The sequence below is a fragment of the Choloepus didactylus genome, chromosome 27 (assembly GCF_015220235.1).
Source record: "Choloepus didactylus isolate mChoDid1 chromosome 27, mChoDid1.pri, whole genome shotgun sequence".
Classification (NCBI taxonomy): Eukaryota; Metazoa; Chordata; class Mammalia; order Pilosa; family Megalonychidae; genus Choloepus; species Choloepus didactylus.
This window is the reverse complement of record NC_051333.1, coordinates 3,098,264-3,122,303: the sequence shown is the minus strand read 5'-3', so window position 1 is coordinate 3,122,303 and position 24,040 is coordinate 3,098,264. Positions and strand designations below refer to the sequence as shown.

General features: G+C 65.6%; 4 protein-coding genes across 14 annotated transcripts; 2 read left to right on the top strand and 2 right to left on the bottom strand.

The window, feature by feature from the left end:
* Window positions 1-420: 420 nt before the first annotated feature.
* On the bottom strand, window positions 421-5,060 carry FAM71E2 (family with sequence similarity 71 member E2). The gene is made up of 9 exons (XM_037820521.1): window positions 4,911-5,060; window positions 4,628-4,782; window positions 4,265-4,551; window positions 3,733-3,797; window positions 3,579-3,655; window positions 3,447-3,499; window positions 3,254-3,359; window positions 1,136-2,700; window positions 421-551 (listed from the first exon to the last, which is right to left on the bottom strand). The coding sequence occupies exons 1-9, from the start codon at window positions 5,058-5,060 to the stop codon at window positions 421-423; spliced, it is 2,589 nt and encodes an 862-aa protein (XP_037676449.1).
* A 5,429-nt stretch (window positions 5,061-10,489) lies between these two features.
* TMEM190 (transmembrane protein 190) lies at window positions 10,490-14,703 on the top strand. Of its 6 annotated transcripts, XM_037818767.1 has the most exons (6): window positions 10,490-12,162; window positions 13,430-13,737; window positions 13,830-13,865; window positions 14,100-14,225; window positions 14,306-14,390; window positions 14,476-14,703. In XM_037818767.1, exons 2-6 carry the CDS (start codon window positions 13,680-13,682, stop codon window positions 14,699-14,701), a joined length of 531 nt encoding a protein of 176 aa, XP_037674695.1. In that variant the 5' UTR covers window positions 10,490-12,162; window positions 13,430-13,679; the 3' UTR covers window positions 14,702-14,703. The 6 variants fall into 6 exon arrangements, with proteins under 6 accessions (XP_037674695.1, XP_037674694.1, XP_037674693.1 ...); XM_037818766.1 differs by having other exon boundaries at window positions 13,655-13,737; window positions 14,306-14,703; XM_037818765.1 differs by having other exon boundaries at window positions 14,306-14,703.
* Window positions 14,704-15,007: 304 nt separating this feature from the next.
* TMEM238 (transmembrane protein 238) lies at window positions 15,008-19,027 on the bottom strand. Of its 5 annotated transcripts, none has more exons than XR_005214243.1 (3): window positions 17,860-19,027; window positions 16,000-16,056; window positions 15,008-15,648 (listed from the first exon to the last, which is right to left on the bottom strand). XR_005214243.1 is itself a non-coding variant. In XM_037818772.1 (2 exons), exon 1 carries the CDS (start codon window positions 18,379-18,381, stop codon window positions 17,866-17,868), a length of 516 nt encoding a protein of 171 aa, XP_037674700.1. In that variant the 5' UTR covers window positions 18,382-18,995; the 3' UTR covers window positions 15,526-15,648; window positions 17,860-17,865. The 5 variants fall into 5 exon arrangements, 1 of the variants encoding a protein (XP_037674700.1); XR_005214242.1 differs by lacking the exon at window positions 16,000-16,056 and adding an exon at window positions 17,203-17,281 and having other exon boundaries at window positions 15,526-15,648; window positions 17,860-19,026; XR_005214245.1 differs by lacking the exon at window positions 15,008-15,648 and adding an exon at window positions 17,203-17,281.
* A 958-nt stretch (window positions 19,028-19,985) lies between these two features.
* RPL28 (ribosomal protein L28) lies at window positions 19,986-22,491 on the top strand. 2 transcript variants are annotated; one of them, XM_037818774.1, is made up of 5 exons: window positions 19,986-20,054; window positions 20,395-20,483; window positions 20,593-20,716; window positions 22,163-22,281; window positions 22,367-22,491. In XM_037818774.1, the coding sequence occupies exons 2-5, from the start codon at window positions 20,403-20,405 to the stop codon at window positions 22,454-22,456; spliced, it is 414 nt and encodes a 137-aa protein (XP_037674702.1). In that variant the 5' UTR covers window positions 19,986-20,054; window positions 20,395-20,402; the 3' UTR covers window positions 22,457-22,491. The 2 variants fall into 2 exon arrangements, with proteins under 2 accessions (XP_037674702.1, XP_037674703.1); XM_037818775.1 differs by lacking the exon at window positions 19,986-20,054 and adding an exon at window positions 20,170-20,312.
* Window positions 22,492-24,040: the final 1,549 nt, after the last annotated feature.

Below are 24,040 nucleotides of genomic sequence, written 5' to 3'. Positions count from 1 at the left end.
AAATTCCAGGCTCACACATCCAGCTCACCACCTAACCCAGGTTCCTCCCCGGGCATCTCAGAATCAGGAGGTCCAAATCGGAGTTCCGGATCTTACCGAAACACACTCCACTCATGGTCTTCCCCGTTGCTGCTATGGCCACTACATCCTTCAAGTTTCCCAGACCCGAAACTTTGCATCACCCTGGATGACACTTCCTTTCTTGTCACACTGCCAACCCATGACCCAGTCGGTTGGTTCAACCTTCAAAACATCACCGCTTCTCAACAGTCACTTCTACTCTTGCCCAAGCCACCATCATCTTGTGCCCCCTCCCCGTCCCACCAGTGCTCCATCTACGTTCTCCACGCCCCCCCCATAGAGAACCCTTTCCAATGTGCCTCAGTTCTCATCCCACTTCTGCTCAGAACCCTCCATGACTCACTCACAGCCAAATTCCTTAGCATTGCCTGATTCAAGGTTCTCCACGATCCAGCCCGCCTGTGACTCCTCTGGCTGGACTCCCTGCTCCACCGACCTTGGCCACTCGTTTCCAGGCAGCCCACCTCTCGCTGTGGGTTCAGCGCCTCACGCTCACTCCTGCTTTGGGGGCTTTGCATTAGCTGTTCCTTCTGTTCGGAACGCTCAGTCCCTACATGTCCCCGTGGCTTCCTCCTTCCCCTCCGTGAGGTCTTTCCACAGGCACTACCAGCTCAACGAGACCTGCCTAAGACCACGCAGTTCAATACTGCACCCTGCCTGCCCACGGCCCTAACCCTCTTACTCTGTTCTGTTTTGTCCAGAGAATGATCACCTTCTAACATACGTATAATTAACATGCTTTTTACTGTCTGACACCCTCCTTCTAGGGCAGGGTTTTCCAGCCTCAACGCTATGGACGTTATGGGCCGGGTGAGTCTTTGCTGGGGACGGGGGCTGGCCTGTTCATTGCAGAGTGTTTAGCAGCACCCCTGGCCTCTGCCCACTGGCTGCCAGGAGCACCCCTCCCCTGTTGCTTGCTGCTATAAACCTAGCACCTCAAAAAGCGTCCAGCACAGTCAACTCTTGGTAGACAGTGGATGTGTGAAGGGAAGCAGGAGGAGGGGTGGCCACTCTCTCGCAGATAATGGAGTTGGCAGGAGATGTTAGCCATTACCCCCCAAATACCTGGATGCAGCTGTAAGGATGCCCACTTCCTCCCTGGCTGCCCCCATGTCAGGGTTCACGTCCTTCAGGCTCTCAATTTGCACGAGCATGGGGGAGAGCATGCTTGAGGATGAGCTCATCGTGGCCAGGGAGTGCTTGCCGGGCTCTTCAGAGATTCTTGGGGGCCGCTGGGGCATCCTGGCCGTGACGTCCATCCTTGAGGGAGGTGGGGAGATGGGCGACTCCTCTACGTGTTCCCACCTTGTGGCAGGTAGAGCGATGGGAGGCCGGGGGCCGCTCTCCATCCTCGGGCTGCTGGATGGAGGCGAGGGGTGGCAGGACGGCTTGGCGTGCTCCGTCGGGTCCCAGGGTGCCTCCTCCGCGTGTCTCCACTGCCGTGTGCTCTTCTTTATCCCGGTGCTGGATTCTGGCTGCTCCCTGACCTCCACCGGTGTCCTCTCCAGCCAGCATACCTGGCTGGGGTTGAAAGGCACGGAGTCCACCTTCGACACAGTGCTCACCTGGGAAGTTAGAGAGAGCCAGGAAGGCAGCGCCACGGCCGGGGGTCTTAAATGCGACCCCTTGGAGCTGGCAATGAGCATGAGCTTGGCCAGAGCCAGTCCCTCCACAGAGAAGGGCTGGAACTTCTCCCGTGAGGGTCCCTCAAGGGTCAGTGCATGGGTCTTGACCCATCTCTTCTGCCACCCCACCTCCCTGGACTTGCCACCTGGCAGGTCCAGGGAGATCTCTTCCTTCGTCTTGTGGGCCCTGTCCTCCACCTTCCTCCTGCCTGTCAAGCCCTCCAGGGTGATCTCCCGGGTTTTGCTGATCAGGACCTCCTTGGACTCCTTCTTGGTCTTGCTGAACGGCACCTCCAGGGACACTGCCCGGGCCCTCAGCTCCACCACAGCCTCCTCCTGGGCACCCGCCATCAGAACAGGTTTTTCTTTGGGCTTGCTCCCCTCAAGCATGTCCTCACTTAGCAACGTGCCGGGGCTAGTGGGGGTCTTCTCCAGCGGGGCAGGTGGGGGGAACACTCTCTGCTGTTGGGGCTCTGAGCTCAGAGCCTTTGGGGATGGGGCAGGTAAGAACAGAGACTTCCTTTTCGGGAGAGTGAGGGATGTAGACTTCCGGGGAAGAGCAGGTACAGGTGGGGCCCTATGGGATGGGGCGGGCACCGCTGGGACCCTCTGGGATGGGGCAGGTACAGGTGGGGCCCTCTGGGATGGGGCAGGTATAGGTGGGGTCTTCTGGTATGGGGCAAGTAGGACTGGGACCCTGTGGTGTGGGGCAGGTGCACGTGGGGCCTTTGGGGACTGGTCAGGGATGAATGGAGCCTTCCAAGATATGTGAGGGACAGGAGGGGCTTTCTGGGGACGTGGTGGCCTGGCCTTTCCTCTGGGCCTGGGGAGGGAGGCAGGGGTTGCGGAGCGGTGGAAGGCAGCATGGGGTGCATCTGGACAGACAGAGTGGGAGGACATGGTGCTGGACAGGGGGTCCACGAGGGCTTCAGTGTCCTCCTGACACCGGTGCCCCTCCGTCCGATTGTAGGTGTCCGCCGAGAAGACGTCAGAGCTGTCACCAGAGATACGAAATGAAGGCGTTTCCACCAAATGTCCTTGGACTGTGGGCATTTCAGTCTCTGACATGCCTCCCTGTGAGTGAACAGATGGAGGGTGGGAAGGTCGGGGGCAGTGCGGTTTCCAGCCCCTCCTCCCTCAGACCCAGGGGTCCAGACCCCCAGCCCCTCCTCCCTCAGACCCGGGGGTCCAGGCCCCCAGCCCCTCCTCCCTCAGATCCAGGGGTCCAGCCCCCAGCCCCTCCTCCCTCAGATCCAGGGGTCCAGCCCCCAGCCCCTCCTCCCTCAGACCCGGGGGTCCAGACCCCCAGCCCCGTCCTCCCTCAGACCCGGGGGTCCAGGCCCCCAGCCCCTCCCCCCTCAGACCCGGGGGTCCAGCCCCCAGACCCTCCTCCCTCAGACCCGGGGGTCCAGGCCCCCAGCGCCTCCTCCCTCAGACCCAGGGGTCCAGGCCCCCAGCCCCTCCTCCCTCAGACCCAGGGGTCCAGGCCCCCAGCCCCTCCTCCCTCAGACCCAGGGGTCCGGGCCCCAGCCCCTCCTCCCTCAGACCCAGCCCCCAGCCCCCGTCTGCAGCTGGCCTGCGGCGAGGAGTGCTCCTGGCTCTTGATGCTGGAGATGATGCTGAAGATGGTCCGGATGACGAGACTGGGCTTCTCTGGGGGGAGAGCAGCCTGAGCCGGCAGGGGAAGGCCCCTCAGCCCTGCGGCCCAGAGCCCCGGCCGAGGCAGGGGCTGGCGCTTACCGGAAACTTGGATTTCCTTGTGAGATGGGTCGAGGGTGGGGCCCGGGAGGGACCTGAAGGGGCGGATTGCGGGGGCCTTGGTGTCCGGCCGGCTGCCGCCCCTCCCCGCCCCCCGCCTGCGCCCCCGCCTACTTCTGCTCCTTAGACTTCCTCCTCCCTCCTGCCTCCGAGTCGCCCGCGGCCTGGGACTTGAACCTGCGCTTCAGGGCCTGTGGCGAGCGCCAGGGGCGTCAGGCCGGGTGGGGCGGCCCCGGGACCCCCACCCGCCTGCTGGGGGCCTGCTCACCTTGGCTTTCTTTTGTTTCCGGGATGTCACCACCTCGTAAGGAAAGGTGACCTTGGCCGACATGACTGGAAGAGAGGGGGGCCCAGGTGGGTCGGGACCCCAGGAGGGGGAGGGCTGGGGCTGGGGCTGGGACAGGGGAGAGGCTGACAGGAGACCCCATGGCGGGCTCGGCCAGGCGAGGTGGCGGAAGAGCCCGAGTGCCCAAGCTCTGTGCAACCCAGGTGGAGGGGCCAGGTGGGGACCAGGCTGGCTCACCTGAGCACTTGGTGTGGGACGATGAGCCCTGCGCCGGGGGGGGGGGGGGCGGTCAGTGGGGCACAGCCCCGCTCTGCTTCTCCGTCTCCACTGCCTACCTACTCAGGGGTCCCGGCCCCCCTCCCCCAGTCCCAGGGGTCCCGGCCCCCCTCCCCCAGACCCAGGATCCAGCCCTCTTCTCCCAGACCCAGGGGACTGGCCCCTCCTGGGCCCCCAGCCCCATCCCCCGGAGGTCTGGACTTTGGGCTCCGGACCCTCGTCCCCTCTGGCCTGTCACCCGTGGATTCGGCGGGGTCAGGCCCCACCTGCAGGCGCCAGGTGGAGGCGGGTGGCGCCACCAGGTCCAGGCCCAGGGGCGACTTGGGCAGTGCGCGGGGGGCCCAGGCTGGGGCCGGCTGCCGGAGCAGGTCGATGAGGCGGATCCAGCGGTCGAAGAGAAAGCCGCGCTCGTCGCAGGGGGCATCCAGCTCCAGGTAGTAGTAGCGGCCGGTGGCCAGGCGCAGCTTCAGGCGCCAGGTGGGCAGGTCATGCACGTACAGGTGGGCGAGGTCCAGCGGGATCAGCCTGGGGAGGCAGGAGATGGGGCGGTGGAACCAGAGGGGTGGGCAGGGGGCGGCGCGGGCCGGGGGCGAGGAGGCACCTGGTCAGGTGGAGCCCGGAGGACCCCCTGCCCTCGGGGGGCTGAGCCAGCAGTAGGATGTCCGGCAGCACCAGGCCCGGCAGGGAGGCGGCCACGCCCATGGTCAGGCGGCTGGTTCTGTGGTGCAGGTACACGGGGGCCCCTTGGTTTGTCACCTGGGGTGGCCAGGGAGAGGGGCTGGGACCACTCCTTGGCTGTCCCCTCCCCCAGCACCCCCGCCTGCACCCCCCAGCCCCAGGCGCCCACCCCTCTCCACGCCCCCCACCCCCGGGCCCCAGGACACCTGGACAAAGTTACTCTCGAACATCGGCAGCGGGCGGAGGGGCAGGTGCTCGCCCTTGTGGAGGGTCTTCTGGAGATCGCCCAGAATGGGCACCCACTTCGGGGGGCCCTGGAACCGTGGCAAGCGCTGGATGTTCCGAAGCCGGTTCATGGCGGCTCCCAACGGGGCGAGTGACCCCCCAGGCCCCCAGCCCGGCCCCTTGGGTTTTGCAGTTGCCTGGCGCAGCGCTCGCGGAGGGTGGAGCCTCCCGGGACTGGGGGACTTGGGCCCGGATCATGGCCCCCCAGCTCTGGCCTGGGGGAGGAGCCTTGGCCAGGGGGGCCTTTGTGATCTCATCGGACACTGGGGTGAGGGAGGAGCTTCCTGGGGTCTTGAGGGTTGGGTGGGCCAGTCAGCACCCCAGAGCCAGGCTGGGTCCCCCCTACACCCCCACATCCACTCCAGACCCACCCAGTGACAACGCGGGGTCCCCCGGGGAGAAGTGGCTGCGTCGGGGAAGGGCTTAGATTCTAGGAGACAAGGTCTCAATCAGACTCCCAGCCCTGCTGCTGACCCTCCCTTAACCCTTGGTGAGCCCCCACCCTCTCGCCCGAACCCCAGTTCCCCCACGTCTGCCATGTTTTGGGGGACACCAGTGGCCATGGAGCCCTGCAGGATCAAGAACGGGGAACCCCGGCTTCGGAGTTAGCCAGACCTGTGGTGGCTTCACGGTCGCGCTCCTTCTCCAGCTCGGGAACCCCGAGCAGCACCCCCGCCCCCTCTGAGCCTGTTTCTCTAGCCTGTAAAATGGGGAGTATTTGACGATCTGGGGAAATCAAATAAGTCAAACCCCACACTACGGCACCAGCCAGAGCAGACGCTCAGAGAATGGCCCTTCCTGACCCAATAAGGTGTTTTTTGTTTTGTTTTGTTTTGTTTTAATGTGTCACGTAAATTACATGGTCATTGTAGAAATTCTGGACAAGCAGATGAACCCAAATAATAAAAAATCACTCACCATGCCCCCCTCCCCTTTGGCCCCAAGACAACTTTGGTCGACATTTTGGTGTATTTCGTTCTAGGAATTGTTCCTTTGAATCCATGTATATTTGCACAAAAGTGGTTTTGTAGCCTGCTCTTTCACACGACGGTACATCTTCCTGCATCTTAAGCAGCCCTTTTAGTGGCTCACAGGTGTTCCACGGTGCAGAAGCCCCATAATTCATTCAACCGTCCCCCACAGTTGGACACTTAGGTTGTTTCCGATTTGCCATTGTGAATAAGGTCAAAACGAACAACACAGAACCCTCAGCTGCAGGGTTCCTCCAAAGCGTGCCACTGGTCCCTGGGTGACCTTCTGGAGGCTTCTTTCATTCACTTACATGTTTGTTGAATATTTACTGACTTTCTGCCCCCCGGAGCCCAGTGTGCCCCCCACTGCACTGCCCACTAGGTACAGCTTGGCCCATTCTCACCCCACCGAGTCCCTTCCGGCTTCCCCCTGCTTTGGGGACTGCAGCGTCCAGCCCCCAGCCCTCTGAGAAACGGCCCTTAGGCAGGTGTGTATAACAAATTTATTTCCCCTTCTCCATCTCACAGATTTCTCACATTTTCGTACAAATCCGAGGTCTCCTTTCTCACTCCTTCCCCAGCCCACAACAAAAGACAGTAATTGCTTAATAAATAATAGATCTCCTGCCCAGGTCCAGAGGGGGTGGGAGTCGAAAAGACCCCATGGCCGGACTCCTCAGAGCTCCGAGGGTCCTGGGCCTCAGTCCCCTCCTCCTCGGGGACCCGTGAGTCCACCTGCCTCCCACCCCCCTCAAATAAATAAATATAAATAAGGCACAGATGCCCCCACCCCGGTGCCCTCGAGGGACCCGATCGAACTAGGGGGAGCCGGCGGGGGGGGGGTTGTCTGGCCACCACGCCCCCAGCCCCAAAATAAATAAATAAATAAGGTCTGGCTTTGCAGGACGGGGTGGCTCCGGGCCCAGCTCACAGCCGTGTCCTCAGCAGCAGCAGCCCCCGAACGGCCCAGTCGAGGGTGAGGTGCAGCCCCCCCAGGATGGCGTGGGCCGCCCTGATGCCCCCCCAGGCCGAGGTAAGCGGCGTGAGGGGGGGCGCCGGGGGGTCTGGGGATGCCTGCGGCAGGGCCAGGCGGGACATCTGTGGGAAGAGGACGAGAGGGTTAGCGGAAGGCAGGGGTGCCGCGGGGATCCGGGGAAGGGCTGTTTGAGCATTGATGGAATCGGGGTTGGGGGAGGGTCTAGCATGGGGGGTGGGGGGTGGGCTGGGAGGGCTTCAGGATCACAGGTTCAGAAAATTGAGAGCGTTGAAAGGTTGGGGTGCCAGGGCCAAGCTTTGGGGAGCGGGGGCTTTGGAGACAGGCCTGGGACCTTGGTGGTTGTGGGGTCTGGGCTCTCTGTGGGCTGGTGTTGGGGTGAGTGTTGTCTGGATGGGATCCTGGAGCTGGGGTTACAGGAGCAGTGTCTGGGGTCTGGGGTCTGTGGGCACAAGTCTGGGATTGTGTGATCAGGCCGAGGGACCCTCGGGTGAGGGCTGGGGTCGGGTTTGGGGTCTCGGAGCTGCAATCCAGAATTTTAGGTCCAAGGCCTTTGGAGTTAGGCCCAGAAATGGGGGTCTGAAGTTTCCTGGCCTTGAGGTCTTGGTCTGGGGTTTCGGAAGCCAGAGCTCCTAATCGGGGTCGGGAGTCTTGGGGTCTCGGGCCAGCTCTAAGGTTTTAGATCTTGGGCTTGTCCCAAGATCTTGGGGTCTGGGGTCTTGGGGGCTGTTGTCTCAGGGTCCGGAGTCTTGTAGTTTGAAATCTCAGGGTCAGGTTTCCTTGGGGGGTCTCAGGGTCTTGGGGTGATGGTCTGCGGCCCCATGGACCTTAGGGACCTTAGGGTGTCAGGGGGGAGGCCTTAGGTCTAAGAGTGGGCATCCTGCAGTAAGATTCAGCTTTTCTGAGCCGGGTCTGGGGTCTGGGGTCCCGGGGTCTCAGTTTCCAGGACCTTGGGGCCCGGGGCATACCAGGAGCTGTAGCCGCCGCAGCAGCACATCCAGCCGGGCCTGCAGGCTGCCCAGCTCCGGCTCCAGGGTCCGCAGGGGAGGGACCCCCGCCCGGCGCAGCCACTGCACGTGCCGCAGGTAGGAGAGCAGGTCACTGCGCAGCCGTGTCAGTACGCCAGGGAGCTGGGGGACGGGGCGGGGGTGGGGGTGTCAGGGGCCTGTGCCTTCTCAGGCACCCCTGGCCCATCAGCCTCTGCCCAGCTCCGTGTGCACCCTGACCCTTCCCTGTGCTTACCTGCAGTGCGCCCAGTGCCCCTGCACTCATGGCCAGGGTGGGGAGCGTGTCCAGGTGGTTGTCCCCGTCGGCTGGGAATTTTTCTCTCTGGGGATGGAAGGCAGAGGTGAAGGGGACCCCGCCCAGCCTCGGGGCTCCCTCCACCCCCCACCATGGGCCCCAAGCTTCTCTCTCTTCCTGGGAGCTCGGACACCCTCCGGGCAGTGAGCCCCCCCTGCGTCTCTGTCACTCCCGGACTGGTCCCCGCGCATCCCCTCATCTCTCACCAGCTGGGCCACCAAGTGCCGCGTGTCCACCAGGAGGGAGCGGGTCAGGAGGACGGTGCCATCCAGGTCCGCCCGAGGGTCTGGGGAGGCCCGCGGGGGTCCTGAGGCTGGCCCCGGGGCGGCAGCTCTCTCTGGCCATAGAGTCAGCATGGCCAGGAGCAGGTGGCAAATGCCTGTGGGGGGAGCGGGGCGCAGGCAGGAGGGCTGAGGGGCTCGAGTCCCAGCACGGCGCGCCCCAGGGCAGGTCACAGGCCCCGGCGGGCTTCCCGCTCCCACCCCGGCCTCGGCCGCCGCCCCGCCCGTCGGAGCAGACGCGTCCCGGGGCGGGAAGACCGGCCGGGCGTCTCCCGTCCGCCCCCGGACGCCGGAATCTGGGCCCCGGGGCGGGGCATGAGGGGGGGTGGCACAGGCCAGGACCTGCCCCCTCCCCCGGCCCCGGGAGCCCGAGCCGGGCTGGGAGCAGGGGAGGCCGCCCGAGCCGAGGACAGTGGCGGGGATCCACCGCCCCGGCCCCCGGGAAGCCCGCCCAGGTGCCCCGGCGCCCCTCGCCGAGGCGGGCGGCGGTGTCCGGGGACCAGCCCGGGGCGCACCTGGGCGGGAGAGGCGGCGACGAGGGCGGGAAGAGCCGGGGACCCGCGGGGGCCCTCGGGGCGCAAGGGCTGGGGCCCACGGGCTCTCCCGCTGCCTCGCCCGCCCCCCGCCCGCCGGCCAATCAGCGACCCCCGGGACGCCCCGATCGCTCCTCACGCCCCCAGCCCGCGCCCTGCTCGGCTCCCGCCGCTCCCAGCCCGCTGTCTGTCGGTCCGCCCGCCCGCATCTGTCTGGCTCTGGTGTCTGCTCCTGCACCCCGTCCCTTCGCGCTCTTGCAGGAGAGGTGCCCCCGCTCCCGCCGCTGCTCCCCTGCGCCCGCTCGCCGTGCCTCAGTTTCCCGCCCGGAGCCTCTGCGGCGCGCTCCGGGCGTCCGCGTCGCTCGCTGCGCGCTGAGTGTCCGGGGGTCCCGGGCCCCTGGCCTCGCGCCCCGTCTCTCTGTCCCCGTCCGCGCTGCCTCCCGCTTTCTCTGCCCTCTCATCTGGGTGTCCGCGGGACCTGCCGCTGTGCCTCCCGGCTCGGTCCTCAACCCGCCGGCTCCTGCGGTGTCTGCTCCCTGCCCGCCGCGCCCGCCTGGCCCCACCATGAACTGGCACCAACTTACTGTTCATGTCCCCACAGGGCCAGGGGTTCCCCAGAGCAGAGGGCAGGGAGCTGGGGGCCTTTAACCCTTCCCTGTCCGCTGCCGGGGAGCCCCGGGGTCAGCTGGGCCGCGGCTTGGGGCGGGGAGGCATGTAGGGTGCCCGGAGCAGCGACGGCCGGGCAGTGAGGGAGCGTGTGCGCCTGGGGGGTTATATAGGGGCCGGGGCGGGCGGCAGGGAGGGTGGCCTGACACATCCTGACTCACCCTCCCTGCCTGCCTTTTCCATTCCGAGGGAGCCGGCTGCCTCGCAGGGCCCAGCGCCGCGCGCCCAGGAGGGCACGGAAGGAAAAGTTGGAAAAGTTGAAAAGGGAAGGGGGGGTGGTCGGAGAGGGGCTGGTGAGGTCATCGGCGTCCCCTCCCTCCACCTCCTCGGCTGGCCGGGCAGACACGGGCGGCTCAGGAGCTGGGGCCCGGCTGCGGTGGGGGTCCGGCCAGACTCACAGGCGGGGGAGGTGGGCCGCAGGGGGAGAGGGGTCGGGAGAGGCAGACGTGGGGCCCCGGGGCCCGCCCTGGGGAGACGTAGGCACCAGGGAGGGAGACTTGGGGAGATGGAAAGAGAGGGATGGGGGACAGACAGACAGTGGGGATCCTGGGACAGACATTTGGGGAGACAGACACATGGAGAGATGAGGACCCTGGGACAGACAGACAGGAGACAGATGCACAGGGAGGAGGACGGAGCCTCCGGGCAGAGCGAGGGCTGCTGGGAGGGCTGGGGAGTGGGGGGCAGAGGTGGCCGAGGGGCGCAGACGCCGAGGACAGCGAGGCCTGAGAGGAGGCCGAGGAGATGCTGGGAGCAAATGGAGACCCCGGGCAGGGTGACAGAGACGGGTGGGCCCCAAGAGCCAGGCACCCGGAGATGTGGACACTGAGCTGCACCCGGGGGTACCACAATGGGGACAGAGGGATGGGGGTCTTTCTCCAGGAGACAGGTGGACACACGCTGGCAGACAGACCCAGAGACACGGTGGTGGGAAGTGCAGCAGAGGGGCCCTGGGGCCGGGGTGCCCTCACTGTGAGACAGGGACCACCACAATAGCCCCCCAAAACGCCACGGTGAGAGTGACGTGAGTCCATTCGTGTGAAGCACACAGCCAGCACTGAGGAGACGTTAGCCACCGTTCTGATTGTTGGTTTTTATTGATGCATCCAGACAGACAGACAGACAGCCCCTGGGAGAGACGGGGACGGAGGCACTGAGGCAGAGACCCCCGGCAGGGACACTGGACAGGGCCATCCTGCGGGAGACGGACCCACCAGCGGGGGGCCTCCAGGCCGGGGAGGTGTGGGGTGGGGGTCCCCAAGAGGCAGAGAGAGACACTGTTTCCGGGGAGACGGCACGGAGGCTGGGATGCAGACGGGGCACAGGGGCAAGACGGAGGCAGATGACGTAACCCCAGGATCGACAGGGAAACTGAGGGACGGAGACGCCAACTGCAGGGTCAGGGGCCTGTGGAGGACGAGATGGGAGCCAGATGGCTCTGGGAGCAGCGCCTGCAGACCCCCGGCCCACTCCCCATCCCCGACTGCGCCGAGCGGGCTCCCCTCCCCAGCCCCTGCCCTGTGGGGGGCCGGCGGCTCAGTCCCGGGAGGTGAGGTCACAGCCCCCCCAGGTGGGGATGAGCTCATCCCCTCAGGTGAGAGCTCTTTTTGGGTCCGCCACAGCCACCCCCTCGACGGCCCCCCAGGGGCCCGACCCAGTCCTTGCTCCCGCCGGAACCCAGGCCTCCTGACCACCGGGTCCCCGCCCCTCAGGGGGCCTGTTTCCGGCTGAGTCAGCTTGGGGGGCCCAAGGCTGCGTCAGTGAGGGGAGAGCTGACGTAGCCCCCCCCAGACCGGCGGGGCCAGCCGAGGTGACTCAGGCCACCGGCCTGGGGATGGACTGGCCGCGGTGATGGGGGCACGGGGCCGGGGCCGGGCGGGGAGCAGGGGCAGGGTTCTGGTAAATGCCAGCCCCTTCCGCCGCAGGGAGCCAGGCCCCAGCCCCTCCTCCCTCAGACCCGGGGGTCCCCCCTCCCCCCTCAGACTGAGTCTGGGTCCCCAGCCCCCCTCCCCCCAGATCCCACGCCCTGGCTTCAGAAAACGTGCAGAACAAGTTTCGGTCACTCTGCAATTTGGGGAGCGTTCTGTGGGGGGGGTCTGCAGCTCTGGGGACTGGGCCGGGGTCCCGGGGTGGTGACTCTGCCCTCACCCCGGCGGGAGGGTTCGGACATCTGCCCCCCAGTGTGGCTGCCGGAGCCAAGGTGGGTGTGGAGGAGGGGGCCAAGGCATTTGGCTCCTGGGTCCCCCTGGGGCAGGGACCCCCGCAGATCCTGTGGGAGAGGGACCAGACCACGACAGCGAGAGGACAGAGCCGAAGACACGCAGACTCAGGGAGGCCGGACAGCAGATGGCGAGAGATGACAGCAGGGGACAGGGACAGAGAGGAGGGGCAGCCTGAGGGGACCCAGGGAGTTCCGAGGCTCCGGGGTGAGTGTGGGGAGATGGGGCCAGAGGCTTTGAGGGGAGGGTCGGCGGCTGGGGGGCGATGCCAGTGGGGCAGGGGGTCCCAGGGTCCTCGCCCATGCTCGGGCCCCGGGCGAGGTGAGGCTGGCCGGGTGTGAGGTCAGCAGGTCCAGGGTTGTGTGTGTCCGTCTGTCTGTCCCTGGGGGGTCCTGTCTGGCCTCTGGGGGGTGACGGGGCAGGCGGCCGCAGAGGCAGCCCAAGCCTGTCATTAGCGGCGAGGGCCGTGGCGGCGGCCCCCCCAGTCCGAAGCCGCGTCCAGGCCGAGGCCGCCCCGCCTGCCCACCCCCTCCTTGATCCCTGAGGAATCCCGAGAATTGGGAAGTGGGTCCAGATGATGTTGACACAGGAAACGGGTCAGCAGCTGCTCGGCCTCAGCCCGGCAACCCCTGTGACCCCCTGCCCCGGCCCCCCACTGAGCCCCCTCTGACCTGTGTCATCTCTGACGGAGGCACCCACCAGGATGTTTACAGGAGATGGGTGGGGGGAGAGGACGCGGGGCAGGGGGTCGGCCTCACGGGGCTTCCCGAAAAACGGAGGTCTGGATCCAGGACCCTCCTCCCTCACACCCAGGAGCCAGGAGCTCTTGACTCCTTCTGTTGCCTCCCGCGAGGCCGAGGGGGCGTTTGGAGGGGACGAACTAGGGGTCACGGGCCGTCCCGTCTCCCCCATTCAGCTCCCTCTCCTCGGAAGCCAAGCCCCTCGCCCACTATAGAGAGAAACCAAAAGGGAACCTTGAGACCCCCAGACTGACCTCTCTCCCCACTCACGGATGGGGAAACCGAGCCAGGACAGGAAGGGGCTGCCAGCCTCCCCGGTGCCTGCCCCTGAAACACTTTGGGCACCCCTGGGCACCCCCAGCACCCCATCATGCCTTCCAATCGCAGCTGGGACCCAGCACCGCCACCCAAATCCAGACCCCTCCCCAGGCTAAACATTCCCTAGGTGGGTCCGATGCCATCGACCCCTGAAAGCTCGCCCTCGGGTGGGTGGGGGGCCCCCACTTGCTGACCTTCCCCGCAGCCGGGTTGCTAGGGGGGACCTTCCCTAACAATGGGGCTCAGTGAGGCATTCTGAGCCGCAGAGGCCCCCCCCCACAAGTTTTCCTGAGCCCCGCCTTCTCAGGCGTCAGGTCACTAAGGAACGGGATTCCCTAGCAACAGGTCCTCCCGTTTATATGGAGAAGGCGCCCCGGGCCGAGCGGCTTCTAAACCCGGACCCCCACCCCTCCCAGCCCTCTTTCCCAGGGTTCAAGTGTGTGGGGGGGGTCTTCTCCAGCCCGCATCGGCCCCCTCGAGCTCCTTCCACCTGGTTGCTAAGGAAGCCACTCCCTAGCAACCAGGCAGAGCAAGCCAGGGGACCCCTCCCTCCTGCCCCACCCCTGAGAACTCAGAACCCTGGGGCCTGGGCGGGGCCGAGCGGGTTGCTGGGCGGTGGCCTTGGAGCCCTCTCCCCACAGGCGCCCCGGGGTCTGGGGAGGCAGCATGGCGGGCTCTGGGATCCCAGCTTTGAGTCTTCTCCTGCTGATGCAGGGCTCAGTAGGTGAGGGGGCTGCTGAGGGGTCAGGGGGCCGGGGAGGGGGCGCCCTCAGCCCCCATGTGGCTCATCCCAACCCTGCCCCTTTTCTCTCACAGATGGGAATGGCATCCAGGGATTCTTCTATCCGTGGAGTGAGCAGTGGCTGAAACCCTGGGTGCCCGGGAAGGCTGCTCCCAGACTAGGCCCCTGGGTCTGGGGGTGGTGGTGCTGGGGGCCCGGACCCCTGGGCCTGAGGGAGGAGGGGAGCCGGGCTCCTGGGCCCCATGCTGGACCAGCCTCCGCAGCCAGCCTGGCCCGGGTCCCCTGGGCTCCGCGGCTCCGGGGGGCTGGGCCCCAGGATGGAGCCCACTGCTTGTGGTCCCCAGGCTGCGAGGGCGACGTGTGGGACCGGGAGAGCTGCGGGGGTCAGGCGGCTGTCGAGAACCCCAACCTCTGCCTGCGCCTGCGGTGCTGCTACCGCGATGGGGTCTGCTACCACCAGCGGCCGGACGGTGAGCGCCGGGAACCCGGGTGGGGGGCGGGGTGGGGTGCTGGCGGGACCCCCGGGCCCTCAACCCCCGTCCTTCCACAGAAACGATGCGCAGGAAGCACATGTGGGCGCTGGGCTGGACGTGCGGCGGCCTCCTCTTCCTCATCGGCAGCGTCTGCCTGTTCTGGCGAGTGGGGCCGGGGTCGGCCGGGCTCCTGGGGGTGCCCCCGGGAGGGGACGGGGAGGCTGAGTGTGCCCCCTGCTCCCCCCAGGTGGGCCAAGCGCCGGGACATGCTGCACCTCCCGGCCTTCCTGAAGGGCAAGTGCGACGTGTCGAGGACCGTCTCGCTGCTGTCCAAGGACCGAGGGGCCGAGAGTGGGGCGAAGACGTCGGCCGCGAGCATGCTGGCCTCCCAGGCCATGGAGGGCACAACGGAGCCCTTGGGGGCCACCGAAGGGGAAGGGGAGGAGGGCGAGGAGGAGGAGGATGAGGATTAAGGGCACCCCTGGCGGGGTCCAATACAAATGTAGCTCACAGCCGTGTGGTCTCTTGGCTGAAAGCAGCGGGGGGCAGGAGGCACCGGAGAACCTGGGGCGGGTGGTGTGTGTGTGCGTGTTGGAACGGGTTTGAGGGACCTGAGCTGATGAGGGGGCCCAGGCTGAGGGGTTGCTGGGTGGACAGTGGCCTGGGCTGTGGGTGTTTGGGGGTCCTGGGCTGGGCTGGGGAGGCGGCTCAGCCCTCCTAATGAAGGGGTGCAGCTGCCAACGGCTCCTGCTGCCCACCCACCCACCCTCAAGGCCTCCCAGAATTTGCCACCGTTTCCACAGGCTGTCCCCGGTCCACGACTGAGCACTGTGGGGTACCAGGGTGGACCCCTTCCTGCAGGTCAGGGGCTCGTCAAATGGACAGCCCGGGCTCCCAAACGCCTAGTGGCTGGGCTGACGTTTTCTCCATGCTGGGCTACTGGTCAGGATGCTGCGCGCCCCCTCCGTCCCCAGGGCTCAGGGTGCAGTGTGGTTTGGAGGCTCCCAGCGCCCCCTCCATACGTGTTTCCTGCAGTCCATCCATCTCTTGGCAAGTCCAGCCCGCCCTCTCTCAGGACACAGATGACACAAGGACTCCCAGGAGGAGCAGGGTCAGGGCCGAGTCGGGCTGTCTGGGCTCCCCGTCTTTAGGGGCTGGCACGAGGTGGGCTCCTGTGTCCCCTGTGGCCTTGGGTCCCCTGCGGGACAGCTGGGGGTGGGTAGTCTTGGAAGGAAGCCAGCAACCTTCCCCCACTGCCGCCCCAGCCCCATCCCTCTCCCAGACAGACATGCAGAGCTGCGAGGCAGAGCCCTTTATCCAGGGGAGGAACAGGGAGGCACAGGTGCACGGGGGCCCCGGCAGCCAGGTGAGGGTGTCCAGCCGGCCGCGTATCTCAGCCAGGTCCTGAGGGTGGAGGCATCTGCAGGGGGGAGGCAAGGAGGGGTCAGCAGCCTCTCGGGACGTTCCCAGGGCCCCTGCTCGGTGCTGGGGTGCGGGGGCAGGCGCAGAGCCCTTTCCTGCTGTCACCCCACCTATCCACGCACACACCTGCTTCCTTGCTCCCCAGTCCCCCATCTGCCGGGATTCCCGGTGGGCCTCCACCTCGTTGAAACGCAAGTGGTCCAAGACAGGGAGGGGGAGAGCGAGGGAGGAGCACACACAGAAGGAAAGACAGACAGAGCTAGGGAGACAGGTGAAGAGACAGACAGGACAACAAACGGAGGGAGACACAGGGAGAGGCAGGAAGACAGACAAAGAGGGGTGGCCTTGCCTGTCTGCTCAGCTCATCTCAGCGCCAGGGCCAGAGGGGAGCCTCTGGAGCCAGGACCTGTGGGTGCCTTGGTTAAAACTGAAGTTCTGGGCCCTTCCTGTGCTGGCAGCCCCTGGCCCTCGCAGTTAAGGGGGAGGCCTGCGTTGGCACAGGCCCAGTTTCCTTCCAAGAGGGGCCTGCGTCAGGGCAGCTGAGCCGGCCGCTGGCGCAGACGGGAAGAGCCTCCCCTCCAGGTGGCTGCTCCTGCATCACTGGCCAAAGTCTGGGTGACACGGCGCTTCCCCCAGGCCTACGGGTGGCGTCCTTTCTCAGGCAGGTCTCAGCTGGACCACAGAATGCAGGAGAGGATTTGAATTTTTTCAATTCTCACAAAGAATTGAATTTTCTCAATTCTCGCAAATTATGTAACTAGTGCCACTCTGGAGCACGAGTTATTTACACAGCACATTAGGGGTTAACTGTTTCACAGAACCGGTTCGAGAAACGGGTTCAGTTACTACTCCATCTGTTGTTCTACCCACCCACCCCCCTAAACCATCTACCCGTCAACCAATCCACCCATCCACACCCAACCAAACCCATCTACTCCCCAATCCATCCACCCATCCTTTCACTCACCCCTCTACCCATCACATCCATCCACCCATCCAGCCATATCCACCCATCAGCCAGCCCATCCAGTTCGCTAATCCATTTACCCACCCACCCATCTATCCACCCACCCACCTTCCCATCCATGCACCCACCCATCCACCAACCATCTATCCACCCACCCACCTTCCCATCCATCCACCCATCCATCCACCAACCATCTATCCACCCACCCACCCATCCACCCGATCATCACCCTCTGGGTCCTGAGTTCACACTCCACGGCTGGCAGTGCTAGGAACAAAGACGAGAGACCCAGGCCTCACCCTCAAGGGGCTCCTTGTCAGGATGGGGAGATAGCACCAACACAAACACAACCCCCAGTGATACAAACAGCAATAAGAGGAGCAACTGGGAAAACATGGAGGCTGGAGAAGGGCAGGGAAGTTGAGTTGAATCTTCAAAGACGTGGGAAGTGTCTGGGCAGAGCAGAGACGGGCAGGGCCTTCCTGGGTCAGGAGGAGCACAGACTGTGCCAGCAGGTGTGAGGAGCCCGCTGGTCTGTGGACCAGGGAAGGTCAAGGGGGGCCCTATCGTGGGGAGTCCACATACCAGGTAAGCGACTGAGACCTAACCGACCAGCAGGCAGTGGGTGGGAGCCACAGCAGGGCTTTGAGCAGAGGAGGGCAAGCTGGAGAGGGGATAGAAGGAAGGGGGGGGCACGGGATGAGAACGAGTGGCCGGGCCTTCCCTGAGGCCATCTTCCTGCTTCAGCTGGTGGTCCTCTTTCCCACTCTCATCAGGGCCTGTGTCAGGAGAATCCCACCCCTCCGCCCACAAGCTGTGTGGCCCTTCTGGGCCTGGGGCGCCTCCTGAGGGGCAGGGGTGGTGGCAGTGGGGGCCTCAGACCCAGCTGTGTGGCTGGCGGTGGGCAGGCAGGGGGGCCCCTGGGGGCTGGGGAGCTAACCCATGCAGAACCGTCCCGTCTCACAGACGGCAGGGTCTCATCTGTCTCTCCCAAGCCAGGACAGCTCCCTGCCACCTCACTCTCCACATCCTCACCCCTCTGGGTCTCTGCTTCTCTCTGACTCTTTGTTTTAAATGTCCACTTCCTCCTGTGCTGACCTGCTCTCCTTCCCTCTCGCCCCCGTCAGGCTCCCACTCCATCTCTCCGCAGTGTCTCTCCATCTCTCCCCGCGGTCTCTCCTTCTCCCCTCAGCGCTCCCACTCCTTCCCCTCTCCCCGCACCCCCACCCGCCGTCCCCTCACCTCCGGTCACTCGGGGCCGGCTCCCGCCGCCCCGGGCCCAGCCTCCAGTGTGGCGAGCTGCAGGCGCACGCGGCGGGAGCCGGCGGGGTGCGGCAGGGGCGCGCGGGCGGTCCGGCGCGTTCCCAGGGCCCCGGGCGCGGCGCGCGGGGCGGAGGCCGGCGCCGACCAGCGGCGGGAGAGCTTGCGCGCCAGGCGGGCGAGCGCCGAGGGCCGCAGGCCGTAGTCGCGCTCGAGCTCCTGGCGCGAGATCTCGATGTTGCCGGTGTACCAGAAGATCCAGCCGAGCAGGCTCAGGAAGACGAGCAGCGCGCCCGAGTAGATGAGCAGGTCGCCGAAGTCGCGGCCGCGCACCTGCAGCTGCGCGAAGACGCCGGTCAGCAGCGCCGCCATGCCCGCCACGTCCAGCGCCACGGCCAGCAGCAGCGCCACCCGGCAGCGCCCCAGGCCGGCCGCGGGCGCGGGCGCGGGAGGGGCCGGCGCTCCCGGCGGGGGTCCCGGCGAGGCGCCCACCGTCGCCGCCATGGCCTGCACCGCCTCGGCTGGGCTGGCCCGAGAGAGCGTTCCGGGGTGCGGCCGGGCTCGGGGCGGGGTCAGGGGACGGTGCCAGGTGTTCCTGGCGCCCGCCTGGTGGCCCGAGCCGGCCAGGGCTCTGGCGCTGGTTTCTGTGCTCGCCGAGGCCCGCGCTGGGGGCGCGAAGATGGGCAGCCCGGGGCCCCTGCGCCCCCGGGAGCGCCAAGCAGCACAAGGTCAAAGTCCAGGGTGCCCAAGGTGGGCAGCGCCGGGCACCTGGGAAACCAGCCGCTGTTTCTGTTCCTGGACCGCGTCCGGAGGCCGCCTGCGCGCCGGGCCCCGATGGCGGGGATAGGGGATCAAGTACAAGGGTCAAGCCAGGCCACTGGCCTCCAAGGGGCACCTGGACAGAGGAGCGACAGCCCGGCGCTCTAACAGAGGGAACCCGGGGCGCTGGGGGAGCCCGGAATTTCCTTTGTTCGAGGCGCGCGGGGCGCAGGTGGGTCTGACAGCCCTGGAAATTCCCTTCCTCAGGAGGCCTCGGGCTTCAGGACTTGGTGGGGCGAAGCTCAAGGGCCTAGATGGGCAAGACGAGGCCCTGCCCTCGGGCAGCTCTTGGGCCTGCAGCGGCCGCAGGCACACTACCACGAGGCACGCCCAGGCCTTCTGCTGGGTTGGGGTCTCCCCACTCAGGGAGGGGTTCTCCGGACGCCGGACCCCGCGCGGGGTTGGCGGAGGACGCCGAGAGCCAAGGGTGACCCTGACAACAGAAAGTCAACGTCCAGGGGTGCAGTGCGCATGGGGCAGGCAGGGGCGAGGGATCCGGTACTGAGCCCCCAAACGAGGAGGGGGTCCCACATGCAAATCTTTCTCCCTCCAAACAGCAACCCGCCCTTTGAGGAAATCCGTGCTCCTCTGGGGTGGCCAGTCTGCAAGGAGGTTCCGTCTAGATTCTCCTCAGACTCAACAGTTTAAGACTTGATATACTCTAAGGGGGCCCTGGGGAAGGCCAACTAATGGGGCTGCCGGGACTAGCCGAAGGATTCCGAACGCGGCCGAATGGAGAACGAATGTTTCCGAACAGATCCGAACTGGGAATAGGCGACTAAAAGAAGGCGGACGCCCTTCCGAAGAGCGTTTCCGGAGAGTTCCGAAGATGATCGGGCAAACCTCGGTGCCTTCATCGGAAGTAGCCGAGGGCGTACGAAGAAGACCGGAAACATCCGAAGACGCTGGAACAAGACTTAAAATCGTTTAGTCGTTCACATCTTCATAAAACAAATGTTCATTAAGTTCCCGTCGTGTGCCAAGCGCTCGGTGAGCCGGCTGCGGAATGGGACTCGGGGGATCCGGGCCTCTCTAACTGGACCTCTCGGAAATCCAGCCGTAAGATTCCGAAAACTTCCGAACCGTCTTCGGAACGGTGGAGTTCCACAACCGAGAACACGCCCCAAGTTCTGTAGCCGAAGAGTTTCGAAGATACCCGAACGGTGATTAGCCAATTAGCGGAAATGGCCGAACACTCCCGAGGCTCCTCGGTAACGAGGCCGAAAGGGGAAAGGAGGCGGGGACAGGAGGTTTCACGCGATGCCCGGACAGGAAGCGGAAATGCGTGTGAGGTATTAGAGGCGTTGCCCCGCCTCCTGCGCCCCTCTTTCCGTCTCCGGTCGCGGCTGAGAGAGGAGGTGAGCGTGGGGCGCTGTTGTCCTCCGCGCGTGGCCGCCATCTCCTTTCCCGCCCCGCTGTCCCTTTTTGTTCCGGCCCGCGGTGCTTTGGCCAGCCCCATACCTGCCCCCAGGAGTCTTGTGGAGTCCTACGTCCCCCACCCCCCCAGTTTCTCGCAGTTCCTCGGCTGCCTGAGTTCAGCCCCGCCGCCTGAGGTCGGAGCCCCCGGGGCGGAGCTCTAGGTGTCTGTCTGCTCTCGGGGCTCCCCGTTCACCCAGGTTCGCAGGCACACTCCCCGCCCCGCGGCCTAACGTCGGCCTGTTCTTTTTTGGGTCTTTCACGTGGCCTGTTTCTTCGCAGCCGCCGCCATGTCCGCGCATCTGCAGTGGATGGTCGTGCGGAACTGCTCCAGTTTCCTGATCAAGAGGAACAAGCAGACGTACAGCACCGTGAGTGCGGCCCGGGGGGAGGCGGCGGGGCCCCTGAGCGCTGGGGGGGGGAGGGCCCCCACGCACCTCCGGGCCCCCCTTCACGACCCCCGACGGCCCCTCTCCCCAGGAGCCCAATAACCTGAAGGCTCGCAACTCCTTCCGCTACAACGGGCTGATTCACCGCAAGACCGTGGGCGTGGAGCCGGCGGCCGACGGCAAAGGGGTCGTGGTGGTCCTGAAGCGGAGATCGGGTGAGCGTCCGCCTGGCTGGGCCCCGGCCGCAGGCCCCCTTGGGCGCAGGGAGCTCTGCGCTCCCGCTGTCTGGTCGAGGAGTGGTTCTGCCGCTCGGGGTCAGGTGCCGGCCCGGGGAGGCTGGCTTTCCTCGCCACCGCACCAGCCGGGAGACCGCAGTCTCTTCCTCGGCTGTAAAGTGGAGGAACTGAATGGGCCTGAACTTGGCCGGGCGGTGGTGGGGACCGGGGTCCGCAGTTGCCTGGTAGGGTGTGTTCGGGTTAAGTTCTCATCACTCGGGGCTGTGGGGAGGGATGCTCCGCCTCGGTTGAGAAAGGAGAGGCAGACAGCCAGCCTCGCCCCAGCTCCCACGTGCAGGAGGTGACAGGCTGCATCCGGCGGAGCGGTTTGAAGCGCCGTCTTCCTGTGTGGACTCAGCAGCTCCCTGTACAAACCGCAGCTCTGAGGCACTGACAGGTCTTTTGAGGGTCTCTCTGTGCATATGTTTTGGGGGGAGATTGAGTCGGGATGTCCTGACTCCACACGTTCTTCACTGGGGTATTTCAAAAGATGGGCGTGAGTCTCACCCAGGTTTCTGATGGGGCTGGATTTGGTCCCGGCCCGGTGCAAGCAGCAGTGCCGGTTCTGCCTGGCTGTGCTGGAAGGAGGGGTCTTTGCTCAGCAATGACAGCCAGATAGCAGCTTTACCTGCCGCTGGCACAGGGGCCCCCTAGGTTCTTGGACCTCTTTCTGGTGGGTTGGATTTGAGAGCCTTTGTTTTACTCTGATGGTTAAATAGTTGTCTTCTTGGGTTGAAAGAAATTGGGCTGACATGAGGGGAAACCGGGTTTCACCTGGGTCTAGCAGCTCAGCCAACTTTAAACCACCAAGTGGTGGGTGGGGTCTTGGCTATTGGGGACCCTCTCAAGTCTGTGTGGCTTCAGATCCTTGTGTGTGGCTGGTGGCTCATGCCCCAGGCAAGGGGATGTTTCCTTTTGATCTATCAGTGGAGCCTGGGTTTGTTTGCACAGGTGAGTGAGAGGCGGGCACTTGCCCCAGATGCCTCTCCCTGGCACTCCAGAGGGTGCAGCGCAGGCCCTGGGAGAGCAAGGCAGGGAGAAGAGTTTCTTTTCGTTTTGACTAAAGCTCCTGCGCTGTCTGGCTGGTGCCCCCTCTTCAGTGCTCTCCCTGTCACGCTGGAGCTGTGGTCGGGTGGCCTTGTAGCTCTGCTGTGTGGCCTGGGGCAAGTGAGTTCCCCTCAGGCTGCCTCTGTCGAGTGGAGGTGGTAGAAGCCATCTGAGGGCTACTGGGAGACAGGTGTATCCAGTGCTCAGGGCGGAGCCCAGTCATGGACAGGTGTCTGACAGACCGATGGGGGACGGACGGTGACACAGTGGGGGATGGGGGCACTGCAGTCCGGGGTCCCAGGCGGCCTCACTGAGCCTGGGACCTGCTGCTCCCCTCAGGCCAGCGCAAGCCGGCCACCTCCTACGTGCGCACCACCATCAACAAGAACGCCCGGGCCACCCTCAGCAGCATCCGCCACATGATCCGCAAGAACAAGTACCGCCCCGATCTGCGCATGGTGAGGGGCAGCGGGGCACCTGGGCCGGGGAGGAGGGGGCTGCCCCAGAGGGAGGGTCCCGGCTGAGCCTGCCACCTGCCCGCAGGCCGCCATCCGCAGGGCCAGTGCCATCCTGCGCAGCCAGAAGCCCGTGATGGTGAAGAGGAAGAGAGCCCGCCCCACCAAGAGCTCCTGAGCCCCGCAATAAAGATGTCGGCCGGCTTTCCTGACCGCCTGGGTCTCCTGTGTCTCCCAGCCCCCGCGTGTTCTGTGACCCAGGTCACATCCGCAAAGCGCTTGGGCCCGAGGCTGGGCACTGGGTGAATGGGTGCCATGCGGCAAGGTGTCAGTAGAGGGGCGTGGGGGTGCTGGCCCTGGCTGCTGCTGTGCCCCGCTGCGTGGTCGCCTGTTCCCCACAAACCTGCAAGTCGGGAGGGGCCCGGGATTAGCGTAAAACCCTGCTATGCCTCGGGGCTGCTTCGTGTGACCTGCAGAGGCGCAGGTTCAGTGGGGGAGCCTGTCCAGTAGCGTCACCCCACACTCCCGGGTGACCTGTGCCACGCTACCCTCTGATGCTCTGGAACTTAGCCTGAATCCTGTATGGAGTGGGGCGTAGATGGGGGTGGCAGCCCACAGGGCTGAGGTGCGCCCTGGGCACCAGGCCTCCCGTGGCCCACAGGCCCTCTCTGGCCCTGGTGTCACCCGGGGTTTAAGGACCAGGATGTTCCGGGCCCTGGTGTGGCAGCCACATCTGGTGGACCCAGAAACAGCTCTGCCGGGTGCCTGCTTGGGGCAGTCACGTTAGTTAGCCCCTGGGGGCTGTCCCTGTCCTCCACCAACGGGGTGTCCCTCCTGCCTAACTGGGCGTCCCGCGGCGCCCGCACCCAGGGCCCTGGCCCTCCTGCCCTGTGTGGGTCCCCACCTTCCCTGGAAGCTCATGCTCCAGGAGCCGCCGCCTCAGAGCCCCCACCCCCTTCCTCTGCCTGGGTGCTTCCTGGGGTTGTTTGTGGTCTGGTGGTGCCTTTTAGGCGCGGCCCCCCACAGGCCACCTGGGCTGGGTGGGTTGTGTGATGCAGAGGCAGGACCTCTGCTTGGGGGCTCCTGCTCATCAGGTACCTGGGCTACCAGCTTCCTTGTCCCTGCCACCTGCCCTTCCCCTTGGGGTCAGGGGCGGGGGCCCTGCCTTGTGGGGCTGAGACAGCAGCTCAGCCCGGCGCCTCCCCCACCACCTGGAGCAGGGGGTCTGACAGTAACTCCCCACTGCCTGAGCTCAGTGGCCTCATGGGCTTCCCTGCCCCGCTTGGGTGGGTTTCAGCCTCAATTTAGAGGGATCCAGTTAGAATACACTGGGGTAGGGTCATGCCTCCCCCAGACCCCGTGGCTGCCATCAGACCTCTCACGCTGTGACTCCACTGGCCTCATTTCCTCTCGCCCCACGCCCCCCACCCGGACGCCCCCGTCTCCTGGCTGTGCGCTCCCACCATCCACACCTCGGCCTGGAACGCGCTTTCCGGGAGAGCCGTGGGGCCCCTGCATCACCCCCGCCTCCTGTCACCTGGGGAGGCCCACCTGCTCCAGGCTCCTAGACCCCATAGGGTCCTGCTGGCCATTTCGTTGCCCCCACCCCAGACCCTTGTTTGAGTCCTTCCTTCCTGCGTGGCTTTGGAAATGTGACCTGAGCCCACCCCCACCTTCCGCCTCAGTTTCCTCACCTGTAAACGTCAGTGGGCCTCTGTCGCTGCGGGGCCAGTGGACGGGGCAGGGGGACCGGGTGGCCAGG